The sequence below is a fragment of the Gymnoscopelus braueri genome (assembly GCF_963280865.1).
Source record: "Gymnoscopelus braueri genome assembly, chromosome: 15".
NCBI lineage: Eukaryota > Metazoa > Chordata > Actinopteri > Myctophiformes > Myctophidae > Gymnoscopelus > Gymnoscopelus braueri.
The window spans coordinates 45,501,372-45,528,914 of NC_137620.1; the positions used below are offsets into that span (position 1 = coordinate 45,501,372).

The 27,543-nt window shown below is 39.1% G+C and overlaps 2 protein-coding genes across 2 annotated transcripts; both read right to left on the bottom strand.

Annotated features, from left to right (window-relative positions):
- Positions 1–27,543, bottom strand: LOC308101264 (vitelline membrane outer layer protein 1 homolog). The gene is made up of 4 exons (XM_080450676.1): positions 27,425–27,543; positions 23,194–23,321; positions 20,034–20,143; positions 1–973 (listed from the first exon to the last, which is right to left on the bottom strand). The coding sequence occupies exons 1-4, from the start codon at positions 27,456–27,458 to the stop codon at positions 670–672; spliced, it is 576 nt and encodes a 191-aa protein (XP_080306802.1). The 5' UTR covers positions 27,459–27,543; the 3' UTR covers positions 1–669.
- On the bottom strand, positions 2,322–8,796 carry LOC308102169 (uncharacterized protein; the record flags this gene model as incomplete). The annotated part of the gene is made up of 8 exons (XM_080451770.1): positions 2,322–2,375; positions 4,634–4,798; positions 5,554–5,616; positions 5,713–5,778; positions 5,991–6,145; positions 6,316–6,413; positions 7,426–7,639; positions 8,736–8,796. The coding sequence occupies 8 exons, from the start codon at positions 8,794–8,796 to the stop codon at positions 2,322–2,324; spliced, it is 876 nt and encodes a 291-aa protein (XP_080307896.1).

The window sequence follows — 27,543 nt, forward strand, 5'->3', positions numbered from 1 at the left end:
TTTCTGTATTTTATTATTATTTTTATCCCATGATTGTGTAACCCATTTTTTTCACCCAGATATATTTGCAGTTTTCTAAATTTTGATTTAAGAAGTGGTTAATGAGCTACAGTACAATGTAACGTCATCATTCGTTGAATATCGTCTATGACGGGTGGAAACCACATATGTCCAAAACTGTTACTTTTCAGGTTTCAAATTCAAAAAGTATATATTTAAAAAAAAACATATTTCGAGCTTGCAGAGCGCTGTATGACGCTGTCGTATGATCAAATAGGCTGTTAACCCTTTAAGACCGGGAAAGCATCATTTGTGTCATTTTAAGATTTATTTGGCTATTCAAAAATGCCAGATCTGCTATGGGCTTGTAGATCTGCTATTTTTGAAAAATCATGAAATGAAAATGAATTTGTGCAAATCTTGGAATTTGCATTTTTTAAAGCCAACATTTGTCAAATATTTAGTTCCAGGGACCTCCCCCAGAAGCAAAGATTTTTTAGTTACAAATGTCCGCTTATAAATAAAAATGACAGAGGTGCGTCCCCCGGATTGAATGGGTTAATTTATGAAAAAAAAAAAAACACAGAAAAAGGTCAAATATGGAGATTAAGCGGTTTCGGCCCCGATTGCTAACGATATCCAAACGGTACGCGTAATTATCCCACGCATTTATTTTTTGCAGCAGAAAAAACGCGCGTTGTTTAGCCCGGTGTCGTCACCGAGGCCTTGTTTGCCCTCCACCTGTGTCTGGATCCCACAGATGACCGTCCCCGGGTTACAAGAGTTGCTCCAGGACCCCCAGTCGCCCCAGTCCCCGCCTACGAAGGGGCCCGTCATGTCCCCTCCGCCGCTGCAGGAGAGGCGGATGTTGTTGACCGCGGTGTCGTCGCCGCCGGGCGACTCCACCTTCAGCATGAAACGTGTGAACCCTGAGGGGCAGTAGCGGATTGCATGATCACGCCAGGTGCCCCAGCTGGAAAAAAAAAAAACAAGGTGCAGGTGCGTCATATATGGGGTTCCAGGCAGTGGTGTAAAGTAACTAAGTACATTTACTCAAGTACTGTACTTATGTACAATTTTGTAGTATTTTTTACTTTAATTGAGTATTTTTCCAATGTCAGTACTTTTACTTCTACTACACACTGCAAAAATTGGATTTTAAGAAAGTAAAAAAATCCTCGAGCCTAGCATATTAGTCTTATATTTTGTCCAAAAAGAAAAAATGTGCTTGTCAAAGAAATGTTTTGCTTTTCAAACAAGAAGTTTTTTTCTCATTGTAGGGAAATATAACTTGCATTTTCTTAATAGGTTATTTAATCCATTTTTGAGCAATATTTAACCAGTAACAAGCTACAACAGTGGTTTGCATCATATCCCAGCAGAGGCACAAGATAATTTTTCCTTATTTTAAGAGTAAGACCAGTTGGAACAGCTTCTCAATTTAAGAATTGTTTTATTTAATTCAACTGTCAATCTAATGCGACTTCATCACATAGAAATAACATGTTTCAGATCAAACAAACATGTTTCAGATCAAACCAACCATTTAACAAAGTGCACATTGGCTTTGGTATAAGTGCAAGCTACACTTTAAAATATGGGAACTATAAAACATTTCATTATCACATCTTAACAAAACTCGGCAACGCTGTGCATGCATGTTACTTTCAGATGAGATCAAAATTAAAAGTTATATAAAACAAAAAAATAGAAGTTTGGGTGTTAGAGTTCAACTGGTCACACGCACACTACAGTTTCATTCCCACCCCCAGTACATTAATCTAATTCAACAATCTGACATCACAGATAAAGACCATGTTTCAGATCGCTCAAACCATTTAACAAACAGAATTGGTAAAAGTGCACGCTACTTAAAATCTGGGAACTATAAAACCAGTCTTAAACTCTGCAGCAACGCTGTGTAGTTTTATGCATAATATTATAGGTACTTATTGGACAAAAGAAAAAGGGATATAAAACAAAAAAATTTAAGTATGATATCAAGCACGCTCTGTAGGCTTCAACTTGACACACTACAGCCCCCCCCACCCACAGTACAGTACACACCAAAAGAAATGAACAGGCAGGACAGTGTCATAAAAAAATAATAGAAAATTAACAATAATAAAGAAACCACAACAGTCACCAGTCTCAATTTGGATCAACTCAACTTGCTCCAGTAGAAAAGAAGAGTGTCATAAAATGCCCTTGCCCATCATACATTGTCTACACTGACGGTGATCGGAGACGTGCTTACTTGAGCCAGCATGTTATCTAAAGAGCTCTTCTGCCGACTAATCTCCCGGGCCCCCACACACATATCAGTCACGAACCAGTGGCGGGTGAGCCACAACGCCAACAGTGTTGTTCACTGCCTGTGGAATGGTATGGGAGACCAAACAATTAAAAACCTGGCCAAGATAAACACCACGCACGTAACATAGTCGCCAGCACGCCCCGTCCACATAGGAAACACCCATGTTTCGCCATTACTCAATACCCTGCAGACTCTGACCTCCACAGTGGAGTGGCCTGGAACGACCTCAACAACCCCCTGGTTAAACTACAGCATATTAAGAACCTTTTCCCATATACAGCACAAGACCCCATTGAGAAACACTGACGCATGTCCACCATAGGGCACCACCTGAAATCAGTCTGAGGCTTTGTGTAGCCCAATTACATCTCCTAGGTAATATTTCATAGGGACATATTCCATATTCTTGTGAGTAAAACGATAATATGGAGTGTAATCAACAAGGTTATCAGCAGATATTAACTCAGTAGCTTGAGCCATGTGTGGAATCTCAATTTTATATGCCATGTAACCAGTATCATAATAAAGAGTATCGTGCTGCTGTAACTCCAAGCAATAGAATGCTGAATTGATCACATATATATTTCTTACCAGTCCGAATTCAGGCAAGTTACTGGAATTAACAGTACTCACAACTAATGACTTATCACGTATATATTTGTTGCCATTTAGACTAATCCATTTAACAGATACTGCATGGTTTACCTCGTGATTTCCAAAGAAGGCCTTCATTTTGTCTTTCAAGTATGACATATTGCTTATTTCTGATGTTGGACCCAACACACACTCATTTGCAAAAATGGGGTGCTCTGAACTTACAGTCTGGCAACATTCATACATCTGATTGTTCCGTATTAGAGACTTGCAAACATTTTTAAAATTAGACTTTAAGGCCCACTTTTTGAAAAAGCAATGTTTAGATTCAAATCTCATGCACATGTGACGGACCATTGGTCCTAGTAGTTTAATTTGGGATGCAGCATGAATCAAATAGTGTTGTTTGGGGACAATGTTGTTATCTGGGAAAAGGTTCTTCATGTGCTGTAAGTGCTGTTCAATGAGTGTTTTCAATTTGTTAATGGTCTGTAGACCGATAACAGGAGCAAACAAAATTTGAACAATCTCTATCAGTTCAAGAATTAATGAGTAGTAGTCATGACCTTTACATGCATCAATTAAAAATGGCAGTATCTTTAGTAGAACAAGCATTTGCCCTGAGGACTGCTTCAACTTATTATCAGTGGAAGCTAATGTGCTGTATGCTATAGGGCTTGGTTTATCTCCAACATCAAGTGGACAATAGGGGAATCCAATTAGTGCACTATTGAGATCATCCAACTGTAGTTCCCCTGTAAGAACCAACTCTTTTATGACACACTTTATTTCTAATGGAGCAATGCCTTCCAAAATGACATGCATCATATCTTGGGGTGATTGTTGGATCAAATTAAAGCCTGGGAAATCCACTAGTTTGCTCCGTCTGTTGATGCCAAATGTAGTTTTTAAGCTACTCCTGAGATAATCTGTGTTGGCCTTCTCAATGTCACTACACTGCCTGAGATGTCTCTCTATTGTCCTTTTCTCAAAGTTAACCTCATCAAAATACTTTTGCATGTCATCAAATGAACATTCACACTGGCGACATTTACTGTAAGCAAATCCAACACCCTCTTTAAAGCCACAAAGTTCATGCTGAGCTAAGGTGTCTCCACATATTGAAACTAATGCTCCAAATATTTCAAGCTCACCATTCCCAATTTGAATTTTAACCCCATCATACAGCTTGACCAAGTCATCGCGCAACCTTTCCAAAATTGCATCAACTCCACAATCAGAGAGCTCACTCCTCTTTGCAATGGCGAGTAGGCGAATGGCAGCTAATTTTGATCTATATTTCGGGTTGATGTTCCCCAAAGTGTAATAAAACATTGTCAACTTATGCTTGGAAGCATGCGAACCAAGTGGGTTGCAAATATCTATGTCATCTGTGTAAATTATTATCTGTAAAGCAGAAGGCCGGGCAGAAAATAAAGGGTGGGATTTCAAGAGTTCTCCATCTATGATGTCATACAAATAGCCACTTCTGCATCTCTGTGGCTCATCTATCATCGCCAAAACCTTTGGATGAGACAACAACTGTTCCAGACTTTTGATTAACGGTACGTAATGAAAATATTTGGGTTTGGTAGAGAGGACGCGTTTTGCCCCTTTTTTCAGGTAACAAGCAATATTCCCAACACAAACCTCCTCAGACTCTACAAAATTAAAATGTTCCTTTATGACACTGTCCTGCCTGAATGTTGTCGAAACGGTTACGAACGGATCCTCAATCCGGTCAAACACCGCCATAGCCTCGTTTTCAAGTTCAATTCCGCCAGTTCCTCCATGTTGCTGGAATACGGTTTGCAGTCGACTCCTCAGGTTAGCCACCAACAGAGCTTGGTACTGCTGCATTCCCGCCACAACGTCATTAACAGCAATCTGAAAAACACGGTAGAAAGGACAAATTACATCACAATAGTCCCATGTGAAAAATGATTGTGTCCCTTATGGAGATATAGCTGAATAGCAGTGGTTCTGAACCAGTGGTCCTTGAGCGGGTTTCCAGGTGGTCCCCAGCTAAATGACGGAGTTGTAACCAAATGGACCCTTATAGATCTTTAACTCTTGGGGCTTTCAAGAGTTAAATTACTGTTAAACTGCATTACTTAAACAATTATTTTGATCAACGTTTGCCTGTCATCTCTCCTAGGGTACCACCAGCATGGAATTGTGGACAAAATCATATCCAACGATAACAAAAATATATAACTTGATATGAAATGGGTTGAAAACCACTGCTGTATAGCTTCATAGACTTTGACAGCACTATCATCAGTATAGTGTAAATTATTGTTTGTTTATACCTTAACTTTTCCATTTCCCTCAATACTTTTGGATATGTACATATGGATATGTACATATGGATATGGTCATCCATATGTCAGCTCTTTTTTTCGCTCTACACCGAACCTCTTCACCAAATACAGAAGATCTACAAGCTCACGTGTGGCACTGCGACACGATCTGCCATTTCTGGCGAATGTTCCCCCAGTATAGGGATGCTAGGGTTCAAGTTTTTTATTATTTTTAAAGACCCCCACCCTCCCCCCAGTTACTCTGAGGACCCCCCTAGGCCTACGCTTAAATGGACAGCTAGCTAGTATTAACAATACATATACAATACATAAACAAACCTGTGAAAGACGGTGCTTTTCTCTCGCAGTCAACAGAATCGCAGTAGCTTGTCTGGTCAGCTCCTTTTAAAAAAAAAACAATATCAGAGGTGTGTGTTAAAAATCACTTAACAATTTCACAATATTCATGCTATCGTGTTGGAGAAGCTATAGGCTTACCGTAGATGTACATGATGGACCTTCTGCAGGCTCTGGAAGATTTGTAGCAGCATGTCTGGTCAGATCCTTAAAAAAACAAAAACAATATCAGAAGTGTGTGTGTTGTGTGTGTGTGTGTTGTGTGTTGTGTGTTGTGTGTGTGTGTGTGTGTGTGTGTGTGTGTGTGTGTGTGTGTGTGTGTGTGTGTGTGTGTGTGTGTGTGTGTGTCACTGAACACAACATTCATTTTAAAAGTGAATCACTTGCATGCTATCGTGTGATGATTGAACTAGGTTTACCGTCGATGAGCATGATGCAGAGGGGCCTTCTACAGGCTCTGGAAAATCTGTTGGGTAAGCAGTCTGGGGCAGATCATGGTGCAGTGGAGGGGTAAGGGTGTCACAGGTGAAGCCAGAGTACAATGACACAGTAGTGTCAAAAGCACCAAAATGCTCTGGAACGATAGAATCCAGACATGGTCAGAATCAACTTTATTGTCACATCACAGGTGTAAAACAGTGGGTGAAATTTGTTTTGGTGCATGCTCCATTGTTTGTTATTTCCATAAGAAAAAGGAGAGAAGAAGGGGGACAAGGGGGTAGAGAGATCAAGTGCGATAAGTACCTGAGGGTGGCACTCCATTATCCTCCATCGTTGGCGTTGCATGGTCTTCAGCAGATTGCACTCTGTCCATTCCATCCTCAGGATGGATTGGTTGGTCCCTGTCAATGGTGCAAAGTGAAAGTATTTAAGTACTAATTTCAGGTAGTTTACGTGAGTGTATCCATCTAATGCCCTCTACTCTACTACATTCACCTGTCAGCTGTAATTACTTAACCCATTAAGACCTGGAACACATCTGTGTCATTTATAGATTGAGCTAAAAAGCATTATTTTACACTTTGGCTATTCAAAAATAGCAGATCTACAAGCTCATAGCACGGCACCCAGTGCTATGAGGATGTAGATCTGCCATTTTTGAAAAATCGTGAAAACGTGTGCAAATCTTTGAATATATATTTTTAAAGCAAACATTTGTAACTCAAATCTTTGCTTCTGGGGTCCCTGGAACAAAATATTTTGAGATGGGGGTCCACGGCCAAATACATACAATTTTTTTTAAACAAATCAATACATTACTGGACAAACAGCTTCTGTTGACAATGAATATAAACCAACCACTTACTATATAAATTAATACAATTTAATATAAATTATTAATCATAGTGAATAATAATTGTGCATAATTTATTGAGAGGACGCATTCAAGTCACTGTCACAACAACAAATTCCATGTTCACATTTCACAAACATCATGGTAATGAAATAAATAAAGACATTTCATGCATGGGATACAGGATAGGTGGCACTTTTTTTTTTTTTTTTACATTTTAGACTAAATAGCCAATTTTACATTGATTTGCTCAGATGTACCTAGTGCCCAGTTACGTTGCAGATCCCACAATAGTTAAATTATTAGTCTATTTACCGCCGATATCGGTTGATTCTAAGGGAACCGAGAAGGTTCCTTACATAGCATTATGCATAGCATTAGCCAGCCACGGCTAACGATGTACAAACACCGTGTTTTAAGTGGAAAAACAGTAGCTGTTAGTTACAAAAATAGACGAGTTGTTACCGATAAAAATCGATAACCAAATTCGTAGGCAATGAATTTAGTGATTGATTTTTATCAATGTAATCGTTTCGTTGTTGCAGCATTAGGCTACTTACCTCTGCTCTCTGTTGGCCTCGGGCAGCCTGTAGGCCCAATGGCTGCTAGGAATGCTAGCTGCCGGCACTGTTGTGGGTCCTCTTCTACGGTTATTAGGGTTGTTCCTCCTCCGGAGTTTACCTTTGCTTATGGTACTATTAAGATGTTCTGGGTGGGCTCTCCGAACGTGGTACCAGAGCGAGTTGTACACCCTGTACTCGTTCAAGCAATCATCTATTCCACAGACGACATGGAAATCTGGGCTACGACTATGTGTTGTGTGTATGTGACTCAATAAGACGTTGAGCGTCAGAGCCACAAACACACTACATATAACACAGCGCCAATACATTTTTTTTCTTCATTCCTAACCTCGCATCACCACTGCCAGCCTTTGCACCGCGGAGGAAAAGTTATTTACTCTTTAATTTTAACGTTACGTGTTAAGTTCCGCTCGTCACCAACATCAGAAGATGAATGAGATACACAACCGGCTTCTTCACTGTGTTGTTTACAATGCTGCGCACCTTCTTCTGATCTATTGGGGTTTATTGATGGTTTGCAAACATATTCGCTCATTACCGCCACCTACTGGTCAACATAAATAGTCCCAAACTACAACTAGACATAACAACAAAATGACCAATAAAACTAAATTCTTGTCTATCAAATTGGTTACTCTAAGTAAGACAATGGTTCTCAACCTGTGGGTTGGGACATGATTTTTGGGGGGTCCCCAATATAAGGACTTTTAAGACCTTTTTTAATACCTAAGAAATGTTTTAATCACATTTTGAAAATAGCATTACTGCATCAAAAGTAATCAACAAACTATACTATAAAAACTGGTTAAACATTGGCCAAATTGTCAAATAATATAAGAAAGAGGCACAAATATTTATCTGTGGAATCAGGGTGGGGGGTCCCCAGTTCAAATATGATTATTGTGGGGGGTCGAGGCCTGAAAACGTTTAGAACCACTGCTCTAAGATACTAAAATACATCGATAGCACCTTTCCCCTGAATTTTGACTTATATTTACTAAATCATATAACGTTCTTTAATTTCTGTTAAAGTCTCTATTAGCTGTCTTCTTTCTATCTCTACAGTTCATCATCACATGTTCCACTGTTTCTTCCTCCCCACAATGATTGCATCTCCCCACCCTGTGTTGTGTTTCTCAATAATCTACAGTTAGCCTGGCATGGCCAGACAAATATCACTGTGTAGGGCTTTTCAGTGACTCATTTAACCCTGTGCGCCCAAATCTTATCCATGATATTATTGTCTCTTCTATTATGCTCCTTCCTGCTCCCCTGATCTCTCCTACTTTCCTCTGAATTCTGTAAAACCATCTTCCCTTCCTCTCCTCCTCCCACCTCTTCTGCCATCTGTCCTTCATCCTTCTTTTTATACCCTCTGTCTTGCTAACTTTAACTGTCATCCCTACTTCAGCACATTTTGTCGCCTCCTTTGACATCTTATCTACTTCAAATCAAAGTTTATTTATATGGCACATATAAATAAACTTCCTCAACTGTTGTGCCCATAATCCCAATTCTATATTCATATTTGTTGTATTTCCATTAATATGTCCAGTCTTAGCCTATCTGAATGACTGTAAACTTGTTAATACTGAACTTGGATCTGAACAGACAATTGCTCTGAATGGTCTTATTTCCTCTATCCAATATACTGCTAATACTATTGCAAGCATTTCAGATGTTAATCCTTTTACCTATACATCAGCTGAAATTCTGCACCATGAAATGCTATCCCTACCTTTATATCTAGACTCTTTGACCCATCAGTGTATATCTTCACATATAAACTGTAAAATGTATCAAGATATTATTGTACAATGTGAGAATTACACAAACTCCATACTCTTCCTTTCTAATATTGTGAAGTCCACTGTAGCATTTGGAAGAATTCAAGGTGGAATTGCTGGCATTGGCATTGTTGGCCTAAAATGTAACTGATCAATTCCAATTTCCTTCGCCCTCTGAATTTCTGTCCATCCAAAGTTTTTAATGTTCTTTTTCTCTTTTCCCCAACTAGGCTTTAGTGCCTTGTGCTGGATGATCCTGACTATGGCCTTGTAAATTAACCCAATAATTTAGTTGTAATCTTATTAAATCAATTTCACCCCATCTCTTAAGGACATCATTTATTATAATAAAAAATAACAGTGGTGGAAAGTAACATTTACTCAAGTACTGTACTTAAGTACAATTTTGAGGCACTTTTACTTTACTGGAGTATTACCAGTTTTCACTACTTTTACTTCTACTAGTCTCCACTACATCTCAGAGCAAATATTGTACTTTTACTCCACTACAATTATTTGAAAACTGTAGATACTAGTTACTTTGCAGATATAAATCATTACATTATAAAACATACATTAACTGCTTCCCTATTTTATACATAGGCTATTTGAAAATAGCCGATCTACAAGCTCACAACATGTCCTGTTGTGAGCTTGTAGATCGGCTATTTTCAAACATTTCAGTCCTTTTACTTTTGGTACTTTTTGATACCAATACTTATGTACTTTTACTCAAGTAAATTTTGAATTCCGGACTTTTACTAAACAGAATAATTGTACATGGCAGTATTGATACTTTTACTTCCCTCCAAACTTTATGTATTTACTCTGATTACTTTTGCTCAAATGATTAAGCTTAGATTATGTATAATTTGCAGGTGGCATGCTCGTCAAAGACTTGACGTTAAGGGGTAGTCCTCATAATTATGTGCCTTCACAGCATCAACTTAAGGCCATTTATTAATGTTCAAATACATGTGAATTTATATATACTATTTTAAGTGTAATTCTATAATTGCATTTAGAGGGAACACTTATTGGCAAATATAAATATATTTATTACAGCAGCCAGACACCCCTTGGAGGAGTTGGTATAATCCAACCCAGGTGACGTCATGCATGCTGCTCGGCGCGAACGTCAAATCCCACTGAGGCCAGCCTACCAAACAAACAGTGTAACATTTCATTCATTGCAGTTTTAATATAAAATAAGATATATTGTTGACAATTCCGCGGCATGGACGACGTTGTTAGTAGCACGCTCGCAGGTAAGGTATAAATAAATGTATTTGTATTGACAAAATGTATGTGAAACTTATATTGTGTGTGGTTGATGCTGCAGGGTGCATTTCTCCTTTCCGACATGTCGCCTTTCCGACGTTGACGAACCCTATACCTAACCCTAACCCTAACCATAACCGCACGCGGAAGCCACTAGTCGGAGTGGTGAGATGTCGGAATGGAAGGAGCACCCCGATGCGGGTATTATCAAGCTTGGTGCTAGTTAGCAGTTAACGTTAGCCTAACTGACCTGCCACTGTCTAGCCAGTGCAGCATTAGCATGTGGCTAATGCTAGGTTTATTAGCCTAGGGCAGTAACTTGTATTTTAAGCCAGTGTCTCTTCTACAGGGAAACTAAAAGTAAAACAAAAAAAATCCTCATATTGTTTATTACCGTATGTTATTTTTTAAAATATACTATGTCAGGGTTTTTGCTTCATATATCTGTTTTGACGTTGTGTGTTTGTGAAACAACGTAAATAATCGGCGCTGGTTTACAGTGTTGGCTGCTAACGTTAGCCTAGGCCCTAGCTAAGCTAACCTAGACCCACGGTTGGGGCTCTGGGCATTTGTAAAGAGGCTGCGAGTGGCAGGGATAGAGCTAGGCTGTAGCATTTAAAGTTTATACCTCGTATTGTTTATTATCATGTTATATTTTCATATACTAATGTCAGGGTTTTTGCTTAGCGTGTACTATTAAGCATAATGCTTTTGCAATGCTCATTCTGGATGGAACCAGTGTTGCCAGGTCTGCGTATTATAAGTTAAGTTTCCCTCAATATTTTATTTATGAAAATAGCAGATCTACAAGCTCACAACGTGTCGCTTGCTATGCGACGCATTGTGAGCTTGTAGATCTGTTATTTTCAAATAGCCGATGTATACAGTAGGTTTAAAGTGCTCATGTGGCCCATAGTAGCTTCTTTTGGGCTTGTTTTCCTAGACCTCGTTGCTTGTTTCTCTCTCAGAATCTGGCAACACTGGATAGAACGTGATCTCAAGCCTGATTTATACTTAGTTGTAGGGCGGTGTTGCACACCGAAAATAGACTACACCCAAGCTCACAACGACGCGTTGTGAGCTGGTTTGATATGTTATTTACCTTAGTAGCCTACATAAGATTAATAAAGCAACAGTAAGTAACTAGAAATGTGTGGGACTAAATATATTTTCCTAAAAAAAAAGTGCGCTAAATCAGTGGTTGTCAACCTGTGGGTCGGGCCCCCCAGGGGTGACAATTTAAGGACTTTTAAGACCTTTTTTAATACCTAAAAATGAAACGAAATGAAGAGAGGCCATTATTGCATCAAAAGTAATCAACAAACTATACTATAAAACATGGTCCAACGTTTGTGAAATTGTCAAATAATTTAAGAAAGAGGCAAACATTTCAAAAATAGCTGATCTACAAGCTCACGAGGAGTTGTGAGCTTGTAGATCTGCTATTTTCACAATATATCTGTGGAACCGAGTCAAACTAAATGTAATGCCTACAATTCCAAACTGCTTGTCAGATATTATGATTATTTTGGGGGGCCACGGCCTGAAAAGGTTGAGAGCCACTGAGCTTAATGACAGAATATTATGGCAATTGTACAGGATTTGTCACAATGTAAAATAATAATAAAGTTAAATATTCTCAACTATTATACAGAAGCTCTGAAATGTTCATGTTCACAGAGCTTGTAGATTGGCTGTTTTAAAATATCCAATTTATAGGATTGACTGTGTTATGCAGATTTTCTGGGGACACCCTGGAACCCCCTCAATAACCCCGGACCCCACTTTGAGAACCACTAATGTACACTGGGCTGAATTAATTGTATCATTTTAATAATTATTAACTGTAATTTCTGTTCCAGCTGCAAACGTTGATGAGGAGTTGCTTCACTCCCTGTCTCGGGATGAAGTTAATGAACTCTTTCCGGGGCCTGAGAACTTTTTGAGGCGCCGGACTGTATGGCAGCTGGTGACTGGAGGCAAAAGGGTTAGTTATTTGAGTTATACTCTATGACAAAACTAATGGGCCATTCCAATTGAACTGGGAAATGTAACTGTATATTATTCTTTTCTTTGTCCTTGCTAGTCAGATGCTTGATTGTGATACTGCACACAGGTATACTCTTGTATATTTGGCATTTCAATAATGGACAACATTAAGTACTTATACTTGCTTTCTTTCATTTATTCCCTGATAGATACTGCATGTTAATTTAACTATAAAGTAAAGGCACGCTACAATAGGTTATCCCATGAAATATCTTAAGATTAAAATGTATTTCAGGCAGAGGCTTCTGTTCCTGTACACCTACAACCGTCAACCAGTGGACAACCCTCAACCAGTGGACAACTGTCAACCAGTGGACAAAGTGACCTTTCAGAAGAGGACCAAAAGATTGTATCACATATTGTGACCATGCCCACCCCATCATACATTGTCTACACTGACAGTGATCTCCAACGAGCGAGAGATGCCTACTTTGAGGAGATGCGGCAGGGGACTCAGCACAGCATGTTATCTAAGGAGCTCTTATGTCGACTAATAAGACACACCATGACAAACATGCTTTCAGTAGCAAGAGTGACCGGCAGCAGGTATCCAAAAAGATTTGAGGCTGAAGCAATGGCCAAGAGATTGGTGGAGTACTATCCGATGTTGAGCGTTGACTGTTCATGTGTAAGTATAGCTTTTGTAACAAATGTTCTTGAGGGTGTTCAGAGTAAACAAAGGTGCAACCAAAGCATTGAGTGCCCCATCACTGGAACACCTAAATAAAGTGTTAGTTGGAAACCTGCTTTGTTTTGGTAGCACCTGTGTGTATCATGTTTTTTTTTTTAGACAAAATGTCTGTAAATGTCAGGCTTAAACAGTGCCATGTCTTGTCTTGAGTTTAAATGCAAATTAACTATTTGGATGATCAAATGTTTACTACCTACTATTTGTACCCGGCAGGAGGATGTAGCTAAAAAGCTAATGAAGAGACTATCAAACGTGAAAAGTCCAAAGAAGGCTACAAAGAGACTACGACAGACTGAGACTGCGCAGTCTCACCCTACTGACTTTGAAGGAGATTCCAGTTCATCTGAGGTTATCCTTGAGAGTTGGTCACCTCCAATACAGCACCCCAGAGCGCCGGTATCTGCTGCCAGCACCCCAGTGCGACCCCGGGAAAGCAGTGATGGATGTATGTATATGCATGCTGTCTTGAGTACTTTGGTTACTTAACAGTTTGTTAACCTATCCATCTATTTCCCCCCCCTTTCCATCATCATGCAGCCAGTAACTCAGTGCAACGCCAGCTGCTTGCAGCCAGTGGCCCAGCCCAGCATCGGTCCCCGCCAGCCAGCACCCTAGTGCAACGCCGGGAAAGCAGTGATGGATGTACGTATATATGCATGTATGCAGTCTTCAGTACTTTGGTTACTTGAACAGTTTGTAAACCTAACAATCTATTTTCCCCTTTTTTCCATCATCATGCAGCCAGCACCTCAGTGCAATGCCAGCCGCTTGCAGCCAGCGGCCAACATCGGTCCCCTCCAGCCGGCACAGTGCAACGACGGAATGGTAGTGATGAAACAGGTATGCATTGTTAATAGTATACTATGCTGTGATTTATTTTTTATTTTTTTGTAGAGAAAACTTTGGAAACCTAGGATTTTCCTTGTGTGTCACCTACAGCAAGCACGCCAGTGCAACCCCAACCCCTTGCAGCAAACACCAGCACCCCAGTGCGGCGTCAGGATAACGGTGGTAAAAGATTTATAATGGACATGTCTGAAGTCTTTCATACTTTGATAACTTTTAACAGTCAGCAAAGTACCCCCCAATACATGCAGTATATCTGTGTTTTTAAATTGTCAGCAGCCAGCGGCCCAGTGCATTACCGGTCCCCTCCAGCCGGCTCCACAGTGCAACGCCGGGATAGCAGTGATAAAACATGTACGTATTATTGCATTTAATATTATGCTATGATTATTTGGTAGAACATTTAGGAAAACTAGGATTTTTCTTCTGTCTCACCTGCAGCCAGTACCTCAGTCCAACCCCAGCCCCCTGCAGTACGGCGCCGGGATAGCAGTGATAAAACATGTATGTATTACTGCATTTAATATTATGCTATGATTCTTTGGTAGAACATTTAGGAAAACTAGGATTTTTCTTGTGTCTCACCTGCAGCCAGTACTTCAGTGCAACTCCAGCCCCCTGCAGTACAGCGCCGGGATAGCAGTGATAAAACATGTATGTATTACTGCATTTAATATTATGCTATGATTCTTTGGTAGAACATTTAAGAAACCTAGGATTTTTCTTCTGTGTCTCACCTGCAGCCAGTACCTCAGTCCAACCCCAGCCCCCTGCAGTACGGCGCCGGGATAGCAGTGATAAAACATGTATGTATTACTGAATTTAATACACTGTGAGTATTTAGTTGAGTAAACTTTGGAAGGCCAATAAGCATGCACCAGCTTTACCGTCTGTCCAGGATTGTTTGTATTCCATTCATTATTGCAATACTAACAAGTATACTGTCACAATTATTGCCTAATCACAATTATGTAAGAGGATCACAATTGTCATTTCAATGTTGAAAGATGTTCATACATTTTCACAAGATAGTGGAAATTGCCAATCCACATTCCACAAGCTCACAATGCATCAAAGCGTTGTGAGCTTGTAGATTTCAGTTATTTTTCACATCTGCCCTGTGCTATTTTGGTTTTTACAAAGCCTGAAATATTGTATTTATATATTCAATGGCCAAAACGCAAATCTTTAATCTCAATGATATGACAATTAATCGTCAATCAAAATGTCATGATCGTGACATTTAGTTACATGTATGCATGGATTAATGTATTACTGAGTTCCTCCTTAGTAATAGTTTGGAAACCTGAGATTCCCCCCTCAATCTTTTTTCATTGTTTTGTCATCTGCAGCCGAGACCCTACTGCAACACCAGTCACCCGAAGCCGGCAGCCCAGTGCAAGATGGCATTGATGGGAGAGGTATGTATTGTTTTAATCCTCTGTATGCAACAATACATTATCCTGCAGCCAAGTGTACCTTGGTTATAGGCTAACAAGGGGACTCTGACGGCTATAGATTTCCTATGAAGCATAAAATGATGTCACTATAATTACGTGCAAAATGAATCGTGTATACTTTCAGAGTTTCTCCTTAGTGAGAGTTGTGGAACTTAACCCCCCACCCCCCTTAATTTGCTATGCCTTCAGCCTCTCCAATTGACTCCATGGACAGCGAGCAAACCCAGGCAAGACACTACAGGACTCTACAAGAAATGTACAAGTCTAAGAAGCCAAACAAAGTTGCAGTCGCTCAACTGCTGGACCTGGAGTTCGAGTCAAGACGGCGCTTTATTGACTCGGATGTTTTGAGGGAGCAAGACAGACCAAAGACTATTCTAGATGCTTACCCCTGCTTCAATGAAATAGACCATGTAAGTAATGTAATTAGAAATGGAACAGAAAACCTTAATTATCATTGTTTAGGAATGTTTGCTCCTTGTAAACCAACACCCTAAAATATATTCCATAAGGTTAAACATTTTAAGGAAAATGTAAGCATATTTGAGCAGCCAAAACAATTTTAAGGATACCTTAAAAGTAGAGTAAGTGAAATTTCATTGGTGAAAACAATTTGTTAAAAGGCTGAAGCACTATATTCTGTTAGTAATCATTGCTATAGTGTCACTAACAGGGGTCTCTCCAGCTCTTAAATAGACAAATACATTTTCCAGGTGTTCCAGCCGTTACGAAGAGTCAGCTTAAAATAGTGTTACAGTTACAATTTTGTCTGCGTTGCGATGTTATTTATGTATTTTATTTCACTTGTTGAATTTATTTTCAGGTCCTGGATGAGTTGAGGAGAATCATAGATCCAAACAATCCCCAGTACATCGAGGAGGTTATGGCGAGATGGGACGAGTTCCTCACAGAAATCCAGTTTTATGGCATCCATAAGAAGGTCTGGAAGCGTACAAAGACGGGCAGCAAAGGTGAGGTTACCCCCATACCTTCTATATGGAGATCTCATGAGTGGATATTAATAGCTCTGGTTCAAAACCCTTTTTGTCTGTACCCCTTGAGCTGTTTTGCCAATAGTACCACCTCAACCCTGTGACACACACACACACACACACTGTCAACACACACACACTGTCAATGTTCTCTCTCCATCACGGTGAAATAACGCTGATTACAAGTCCGTAAATACACAATATTTTCGAGCTGCGTTCGCTTCCAGCGTTCGCGCGTCTTACTTGTTTATATATGCTATTAGATTGCTTGTGCTGCACCTGTCCCAGAGTTGAGGTGCATGGTCTTCATGCATTGACTGCCATATATTGCCTTTTCTGTCAAACCCAGTGGATCAGGACCTATCTCTGTTGGGAACCCTGCCACTGCTCTTCCCATCTTCCATCACACCCGCCTTCGCCAAGAAACTGGGAGCCGGCAGCGAGGCCCTGTTCCATGTCCTTAAGGTGAGAGTTGTGCAGTATTCTGGATGTACTGTTACAGTTATTAATGCCAATACAGTACGTTTATTTTTGTTCATTTTCAAAATGCATAAGGTGGAGTAGTGAGCACACTGATTTGTTTTAAGAGTAGCTTTATTTAGGTGTTCAGGAATTACATTTTTTTTATAAAGATCTAATGTCATACGATCATCATATGATGATGGCAGTTTGTCTTCAGTTCACTGCATGTCTGAAAGGGGCTGTGGCGAAAGCCATGATGCTACAATATAGATGTTGAATGGAAATTATATTCTCAAAAACTAAAGTAAAATGTGGAATTGTCTGACAAATGTGGGAACCCTGTTTATTGAAAGTCACTGTAGTGTGGTTTAATTTGGTCGGCAATGTAGGCTAAAAACATATTTTTCACTGATTTTCTAATCTTTTATATTGACCTGTCATCTAGCCTACAGAAGACCCGCACAGTTTCCTGCGCCAGCGACCTCTGCCGACTCCAGTTGTCGTCGTCAGCCAGGAAAACTGCTTGCTCGCCATCGGGACCAGGCCAGTGATGACCTTTGACAGAGATAAGTTTAGAGAGGGACTTGTCTACCTGATGGCATATTATTATGTCCTTCACCTCACGTACCCCAAGTGTGCCTCAACAGTTCTTTCAGTGCTGCAAACTGAAATCCTCCATGATGCCATGCATGATGGAGATGCCACCCACTCCTACAAAAAGGCCTTGGCTGAATGGAAGCTCTTCAGTGCTTGAGTGTGCGGGTCTTCAGTGCTTTAGTGTGCGTTGAATGGAAGGCCTTTCATGACAGATTGTGCTTTAAAGTATGTTTGAGTGTTTCAATGGTCTGTATATAGGCCGGTGTGATGGAAGATGGGAAGAGCAGTGGCAGGGTTGCAACAGAGATAGGTCTTGATTCACTGGATTTGACAGAAAAGCCAACATCAACGTAGCCACCCATGGTCAAAAAGTCCCCATATTATCCACTAATCGCTATATGTATTTCATTTTTTTTATGTTTTTATTATTAAAGTGACTATATCATCACTTTAGAGTGTTGCAGTAACAGGGGTCTCTCCAGCTCTTTAATGAACAGAAAACAAATTTTCAGGTGCCGGCTGCCAATTTAATTTTGTGTTCCAATTCAAATATGTCCTGACCTGAAAAAGCATTTTCTGTTTACTTATGGGCTGGAGAGACTGGGAGACACCTGTTACTGATGAACACTCTGATATCATGATACAGTCCTTTCATATTATATGTACACTTACCCTATAGCTTTAAGTAGTTTCAATTACTTATTTGCACTGTCCTGCCTGCATTCAGTGCACTTTTATATACTTTTAAGAAAATACATTTTGCTTAATACTGTAGTTTTGTTTTGTTTTAATATTTTGTCAAATATATTTATTTTGTGTTAAAGGTATAGTTCACCCACAAAATGACTTTTTTTGCTATCAATTACTCAACCCATGGAGACTTGAATTCATGGAGAGTTTTGTCGCATTCTTAAGCCAATCATTTTGACCATCTTTCCACCGGTCATCAAATTATTGGCTGAGGAATGTGACAAACTCAAAAAACCAAAATTCAAGGGTGTGTAATTGATAGAAAATAAGTCATTTTTTGGGTGAACTACTCCTTCAAAGATTTTGTTCAAATGTTCTACTTGAATGTTTCCAGTTCAGTGTTCGGACGAGTGAAGTCTCCCCCCAGGATCCCCAAATTAATAGTTGGACCCCCATCTGAAAAATCTGTGCCAGGGAGTCCCAATACTCAATTTGGGTTAAAAGATATCCATGTCAACACATTTTCATGAGAATCCCCTCAAGGACTCCTGGGGTCCCTGCGTGGACCCCACTTTGAGAACCACTATTTTATGGGCCTGAGCTGCTAAAAAGAAAATAAATTCTGGAAATAAGAATGCTTCTTGTTGTCTTAATTTAAGAGTTTTCATGATGCTATTTGAAGAAATTTTGTCTTATTGTAAGATTTTTGTGGCTAATTATTATTCTTAGATTTAAGGAAAAAATCCTCAGAATCGGCTTAATCAATAGACGAAAATACCACATTTAAGAAGATATTTCCTAAATAACAAAGTCTTCATTGCTTTTATTAAGCAAGAACTTGCTTCAGATGTAGGCATTTTTGTCTAGTTTTAAGCACCAGTATGCTCTTTCAGTGGCTAGACTTTGTTTCTAGGTTTAAGAATTCTAGTATAGAAAAAAATGCTGACGCCATTGGCAGATTTTTTTGCTTTATATGAAAAAATATGTCTCAATTTAAAAATATTTTGCTTGTTTTAATATGGCCATTATTTGCAGTGCACTACATATCGGAGGCAAATATTGTAATTTTACTCCACTTTTAAACTTTAGTTCGCCTACTAGTTACTTTGCAGATATAAATTACTACATTATAAAACATACATTAACCACTTTGGCCCTATTTTATACCTAGGCTATTTGAAATAGCCGATCTACAAGTTCACAACGCGTCTCATCGCGACGCGTTGTGAACTTGTAGATCTGCTATTTTCAAACATTTTTACTTTTGGTACTTTAAGTAAATTTCGAAGCCAATACTTTTGTACTTTTACTCAAGTCAACTTTGAATTCCTGACGTTTACTTGTAACAGAGTACTTCTACATTGCAGTATTGATACTTTTACTTAAGCAAAACATTTTAGTTATTTTTCCACCACTGGTGGTAAAACACTCAAATTGTTTTGGGTTTTTTTGCCAAATAAAAGTAGCCCAATCTCCGTATGTGTTTCTATATAGAATGCTATACAGGCATTCGTTTAGTGGCAATGATTGGGGATGGATGTGAAGGAGGAGTTTTCATTGAAAAAGAATAGCTCGCTCGGAGCAGCTTATACAAATAATAAATAAGAAAAATCTAAATAATGTATTTTTTGGGACCGAAACCTTAGTTCAAAATTCTAAACTGCTTAATTGTAATTTGTTGTGAACTTAAGCTATATCTCAACACTGGTGCAAGGTGTTATATACTTACTATCCGTCATGTGATGACACAAAACTATTGATAGATTTGCCGTCCTTGAAACATTCGAGTCGAATGCCATTTAACGCTGTGTCATCGGCCAAGTCTTGATTTTTCTCCACCTGTGAGAGGAATTCAGACCAACACGAGAAAAGAACAAAGAGAAGAGAATAAACAAGACAAGCAGAGAGGTGAATTGCTGCTGGTATAAATTCGTCTCCTGGTAGTGGTGGAAAAAGTACTCAAATGTTTTACAAGTAAAAGTATCAACGGAAATTGGAAATACTTTAGATGGTAATCTTAGCCAATCAGGGTGGAATATGGAAAATCGGTGATGATCACATGACTATAAAGATGCTGTGTACCGATTTGCGTCACGTTTGGACAAAATCCGTAGGAGTAATATCAATAAATGGGTTTTGCAAAAATCGGCCCCCTGATGGCTCTATAACAGGCCAATTTGAAACATTTGGGGCAGAGGTTCTGCTCTGGCGGACGGACGGACGGATAGGGGACAAAACATAGTCTCGACCACGCCTTCGACCTGAAGTAGACAGTAAAACATTGACATTTTGGCCTAATAGACTATAGTGGTAGATGAAAGGCCATAGAGTCACCAAAATCAGTATTGTTCATGTTTACGAGGCACACTGCAAATTCCATGGAAAGTTTTAGCCGCAGGACTGCATTCAATCACGTTTTAGTCTGCCCCAACGCTCCTGATTTCGTGTATAGAGGGGCGGGTGTATAGAGCCGGCGAGAGATTGCGGCTGATCCCATTGGTTCACCGATCTGTCCGTCAACCCCCGCCCCGTTAACACAACATTACGAGCGACGCCCACTGCACTCTGGTTGGTTGGGAAATGAAACACTTCCTCATACCCAGTACAGGCTATGGTTGGGCCAGGCTTTTATTTTTTAGCAAAACTAAGCAATAAAAGCCTGGAGATCGAGGCTAATCACGTTTATACAATAGTTTTTTTGCATGTGCAAAACAATGCACAAACCCATTACTTTCAACTACAAATGTCATTAATTTTGCCATAAAGAGATGTATGTATTGATCGGGAATTCAGTTGTCAGATTAATTTAACATTAGTTTGACATGCATTTGTTGCCTGAGATGCTGCAACATACTTACTCTAATCAAGGTTTTACCTGAATTCAAGTTGCATTTCAAATCTGAACATACCCTAAGCCTAACCCAGTATGACTATAAGCAGTATGTACACACACACTAATGTAAACCACTCAGCCACATTTGAATGATTAAAACAATTGTTCAGTATATAAAATGTGGTTTCAAAGTCATGAAAAACAAGCAGTAGTTTCTCTGCTCAGGAATATGGGGTAGTGTCCACTCAGTGGTGTAAAGTAACTAAGTACATTTACTTAAGTACTGTACTTAAGTACAATTTTGAGGTATTTGTACTTTACTTGAGTATTTCCAATTTCCAATACTTTTACTTCTACTCCACTACATCTCAGAGGCAAATATTGTACTTTTACTCCACTACAATTATTTGAGAACTTTAGTTACTAGTTACTTTGCAGATATAAAGTATTACATTATAAAACATTAAACATTAATCACTTAAGTCCTGTTTTATACCTTGGCTATTTGAAAATAGCCGATCTACAAGCTCACAACGCGTCGCATCGCGACGCGTTGTGAGCTTGTAGATCGGCTATTTTCAAACATTCTAGTACTTTTACTTTTGGTACTTTAAGTACATTTTGATACCAATACTTTTGTACTTTTACTCAAGTAAATTTTGAATTCCAGACTTTTACTTGTAACGGAGTACTTCTACATTGCAGTATTGATACTTTTACTTAAGTAAAACATTGGAGTACTTTTTCCACCACTGTGTCCACTGCCACAAGATGAAGGTGCACTCTAGTAGTAGGTATATTATTGTCACCTTGGCAGAAGAAGTTTGGAATTATGCGATCATCAGTGACACACTGATGACATCACTGAAACTCACCCGAGCGTGTCATAGGGTGAGGATTTAGCCTCGCTCCCCGAAAACACAAACTGGGTGTTAGGGTTAGGGCAGGGGTCTTCAACGTTTTCAGGCCAAGGACCCCCTAGCTGAGAGAGAGATGAAGCAGGGACCCCTCTATATTGTATAACATTGTGTTTCAGATAAACTTTTTCTGCTCTTTTTTTCCCTTTACACCTATAACTCTTTGCCAAAAATAGCAGATCTACAAGCTCACAACGCCTCGCAACGCGAGGCGTTGTGAGCTTGTAGATCGGCTATTTTTGGCTGAAGTTCTCCTCAGAAAAGGGATGCTAGGGTTCAAGTGGTTCATGTAAAAAAAAAAAAACACCTGTTGGCGGAGTTACCACCTGTAGTAACTCTGAGGACCCCCTAGGGGTCCCGGACCCCCGGTTGAAAACCCCTGGGTTAGGGTATTTCAAAATGTAAATTGTCTCATGGACTGTAGGGTTCATGGACTCACATGCGCCACATCGTGGCCGATCAGCCACGCTACACCTCTAAAAGGTCAAAGGTGGTACCACAGCTACTTGGTGGTGCCCCTGTGGTACCACAGAGGTACTCAGATGGTATCACTGCCGTTATCAAGTGCTAACGACTGTACGTCCAAAACTGTTACTTTTCAGGATTCAAATTCAAACGTTATATTTTTTTTGTCTGACGTTGTACGATCAAGTAATGAAAGGGCCTTTCTGTGTGGAGTTTGCATGTTCTCCCTATAGGTGTGTCTCCTAGGGTACCCTCACAAAAAACATGCAGTAAACCTGGTCTCTATACTGCCTCCCCCTGGTCAGCCGGGGTGCCTGATGGAGGGGAAAGGAACATGGTTGGAATAACTTGTTCCTTCCGCTACGTCTAACCAGGGAACCTCCCCCCTGTCAGGTGATAAGAAGCGGTCCGCTAGCTCTAATGCATTGAAGGAGGCACGAGCTCGGCTCTAGGCTCTCCCTAGGCTGGCAGAGGGAGTGTACCGCCCAGGATTACTAAGACAAATTGGCACTGGGTGAAAAAATGGGTTACAAAATCGTGGGATAAAATGTTTAAAAATAATAATAATTAGGGGCGTTGATTTATGAAGAAAAAAAAAGTTTCTGCGCGACAGCAACGAAATAGGAATTTAATAAATATGGTTAAACTGTAATGTAAATAGTACATTTTCTCACCCGAATCATGAAGGATCCAGCGTAGGAGCCCTCTGGGCACATCTGTGGCGTGGACCAGCCGCCCCACGGAGACCCGTTCCGGACCACGAGCGTTTGGCTTTGTGCCGGCCAGCACACAGCAGCCAGCACTGAAACATAACACACAACACAATGATGTGGCAAATATTCACAAACATGACGTTAAAGCAGTGGTTTTCAACCTTTTTCATGCCAAGGACCCCTAAATTGATATACATTTGACCGCGGACCCCCACCTGAAAATGTTTTGTGCCAGGGACCCCCAGAAGCATTTGAGTAAAAAAAAAAATTTTGGAAAGATTTTTCAAAAATAGCAGATCTACAAGCTCATAGCACGGCACTCGGTGCCGCGCTATGAGCTTGTATATCTGCTATTTTTGAATAGCCAAATCTAAGTGGTTAAAATGATTCTGACGCTATGTTAACTAATTTCGCTGGGGACCCCCTGGTACCCCCCCCCCCAAGGACCACTGGTGGTCCTTGGACCACTGGTTGAAAACCACTGCATTAAAGGGATGTTTCTCTGTAGAACACGTCTGGGGTCATTTTAACATACTCTGGCATTTATGCAGTGCTGGAAAAAGTACTCAAATGTTTGACTTAAGTAATTATATCAATACTGCAATATAGAAATACTTTGTTACAGGTGAAAGTCCAGAATTCTAAATTTACTTGATTAAAAGTACAAAAGTATTGGCAGCAAAACGTACTTAAAGTACCAAAAGTAAAAGTACTAAAATGTTTGAAAATAGCAGATCTACAAGCTCACAATGTGTCGCGATAAGACACGTTGTGAGCTTGTAGATCTGCTATTTTCAAATAGCCTCTGTATAAAATAGGGCTGACGTGGTTAATGTATGTTTCATAATGTCATAGTTCATATCTGAAAAGTAACTTGTAACTATAGTTTTCAAATAATTGTAGTGGAGTAAAAGTACAATATTTGCCTCTGAGATGTATTGAAGTAGAAGTAAAAGTATTGGAAATTGGAAATACTCAAGTAAAGTACAAATACCTCAACATTTTACTTAAGTACAGTACTTGAATAAATGTACTTTAGTTATTTTACACCACTGGTTTAATATGACCTCATGTAAGAGCTGCGTTCCAAAAATAAACTCATAAGGATTTATAAGGGTTTGACTCATAAGGATAGGAAGCATCAGTGGTGGAAAGCAACAAAGTACATTTACTTAAGTACTGTACTTAAGTACAATTTTGAGGTATCTGTACTTTACTGGAGTATTTCCAATTTCCAATACTTTTACTTCTACTCCACTACATCTGAGAGGTAAATATTGTACTTTTACTCCACTACAATTATTTGATAACTTTAGTTACTAGTTACTTTTCAGATATAAATTACAATATTATAAAACATACATTAACCACTTTAGCCCTATTTCATACCTAGGCTATTTGAAAATAGCAGATCTACAAGCTCACAACGCGTCGCATCGCGACGCGTTGTGAGCTTGTAGATCTGCTATTTTCAATTTAGTAATTTTACTTTTGGTACTTTAACCCTCCAAGACCCGCAGTTGTAATATTACAACATTTGTATTTTATCAAAAACATGGTATAAATCATTTGTTTTCCTGTTATTCTTTCACCTAAACATCATCATTGGATCCTATTGTTTAGTCTTGCAATGTCATTGGCCGGGATATTTGCATATAAATACCCCCCACAGAGGCAGGAAAAGTCACAACTTGAAAATCCTTGAAGGAAGAACAATCTCTTTTTCACTGGACAGGATTTCTCACAAAAAAGTAAGTAAAATGTCTGCAATAATTTTTTTGGTGATCATTAGAATGTCTAGAACATGTACATATGATATTATTGGGAAAGATATCCCCCAAATGTAAATTAGAGCATGCTTTATACTTGTTGTTTTTTTACAACTCTGGGTCATAGTGGTAGCAAATAGCAATGCCACCTGTTCACCTGGCTAAGTGGAGTCTTATAGTTTAATACATTTATACAATTATGTGTATTTTCCCCACATTGCATTACTATATATATATATATACCACAAATAACCACAAACATTACCAAAATGTTTTGCTAAAACATTATAGGCAATGAAATGTTATAACTTATAAGCTAAAGCAGTATATTTGTCTTCGAGTACAATTGGTTAAAACATACAAATTGGTATGTGTGTGTGTGTGTGTGTGTGTGTGTGTGTGTGTGTGTGTGTGTGTGTGTGTGTGTGTGTATATATATATATATATATATATATATATATATATATATATATATATATATATATATATATATATACCAATTTGTATATTGTAACCAATTGTACTCGAAGACAAATATACTGCATCATTAGCTTATAACATGTCATTGCCTATAATGTTTTAGCAAAACATTTTGGTAATGTTTGTGGTTAGCAATCAGTGTATGGTAATTGTTCATATGGGAGTCGCCCAGTTAAGAATCTCTCATCATTGTTCATGTGATGGGTGTTGGGATTGCCCACTTACAGTCATCCCCAATCCCTTTGTTAGGCTAAGCATCATCATTCATCACTGATGGTGCTAAGTACCATCATCACTGATGCCACTTGTGAGGATAAGCAAAGTACAATAGGTTGGCCAGACAGTATTGTGTGACTTGTGAAATATGTACCTGCAGTGAGATGTGCTAGTACTAATGTACTAATGGTATTTCTTTATTTTCATTTCAGAATGCCACAAGCAAGGAGAGAGCCTCGCTTCACTGCAAGGGATGTGTTGGATATTGTAATGAATGGAGAGAGTGATGTGGACATCGACTTTACTGAAACTGATGAAGAGTCGGATGAAGAGGCCTGTGGAGAGGAGTCCAAAGAAAACCATCCACCCAGTGAACCCAGTGAACCCACTGACCCACTGCCCCCCCCCCAACCGGCCAAACACGCCAAACCCAGTGAAAGATATCAGTGGCAGAAGAAGACCTTCATCAGCCCTAATACAGACTTTTCTGGTCCACCTTTGACTGAAGATGTGAGTTCACTCCACACACCACTGCAGTACTTCCGCCGGTTTGTGTCCGAAGACATGATTGACTCCCTGACAACAAACACAAATGTGTACAGCCTTCAAACAACAGGAACATCAGTTAACACAAGTGGAAAAGAAATAGAGCAAATGATGGGCATGCATCTGAACATGGGCCTTGTACAAATGAATGGATGAAGTTGTTTTAGTGAAGTATATAGACATTTGCCATGCTATTCTGACAGTGAGTAAAATGGCCTATAGGAAATTCTGCTACCCGTTAGACCCACTGTTGTAATATTACAACATTTCAATAAAACCTTACGAAAACTATTTTTTTTAAAAAACATTATATTTTCCTCTCCAAAGTACTCCTAAAACACCATCTGAAAGGTTGACAATTTTTTTTTGTAAGTAGAAATATATCCGGGTCTTGCAGGGTTAAGTACATTTTGATACCAATACTTTTGTACTTTCACTCAAGTAAATTTTGAATTCCGGACTATTACTTGTAACGGAGTACTTCTATATTGCAGTATTGATAATTTTACTTAAGTACAAAATGTGAGTACTTTTTTCACCACTGTGAAGCATCAACTGACAACGAGAAAACGCTAATGTTACTTCCGCCAACTTAATGAAATGTTCACCAGAAACAGACTGTATCAAATATGACTGAGTGACTATCCTAAACGATACAGTTTGTTTAGTTTTGGACGACAATTCTTGTATGAGACGATTCAAAGATGACCAATTCAGTGGTGGAAAAAGTACTCACGTTTTACTTAAGTAAAAGTATCAATACTGCAGTGTAGAAGTACTCGTGTGTACTAGTAAAAGTCCGCAATTAAAAATGTACTTGAGTAAAAGTACAAAAGTATTGGTGTCAAAATGTACTTCAAGTACCAAAAAGTACTAAAATGTTTCAAAATAGCAGATCTACAAGCTTGTAGATCTACAATTTTTTTAGCACATTGTGAGCTTGCAGATCGGCTATTTTCATATAGCCTAGGTATAAAAAAAAAAGGCTAAAGTGGTTAATGTATGTTTTATAATGTAATGATTTATATCTGAAAAGTAACTAGTAACTAAAGTTTTCAAGTACAGTATTTGAGTAAATGTACTTAGTTACTTTACACCACTGCCAATGTTATCTGAGTACATTTTTCACCGCTGTACTGTATGTCATTGTAAATTATGCTGCTTTGAAGTATAGTACTTACCGACGAGGATGCACGGGAGTCGGAGGTTGGTCATGTTGTCAGATCAAAGCAGAACTGATGTGTAAGTCCTGCTTAAAACCATGCTCTTATATACAGCAGTCCTAGCACTTATCCTCAAA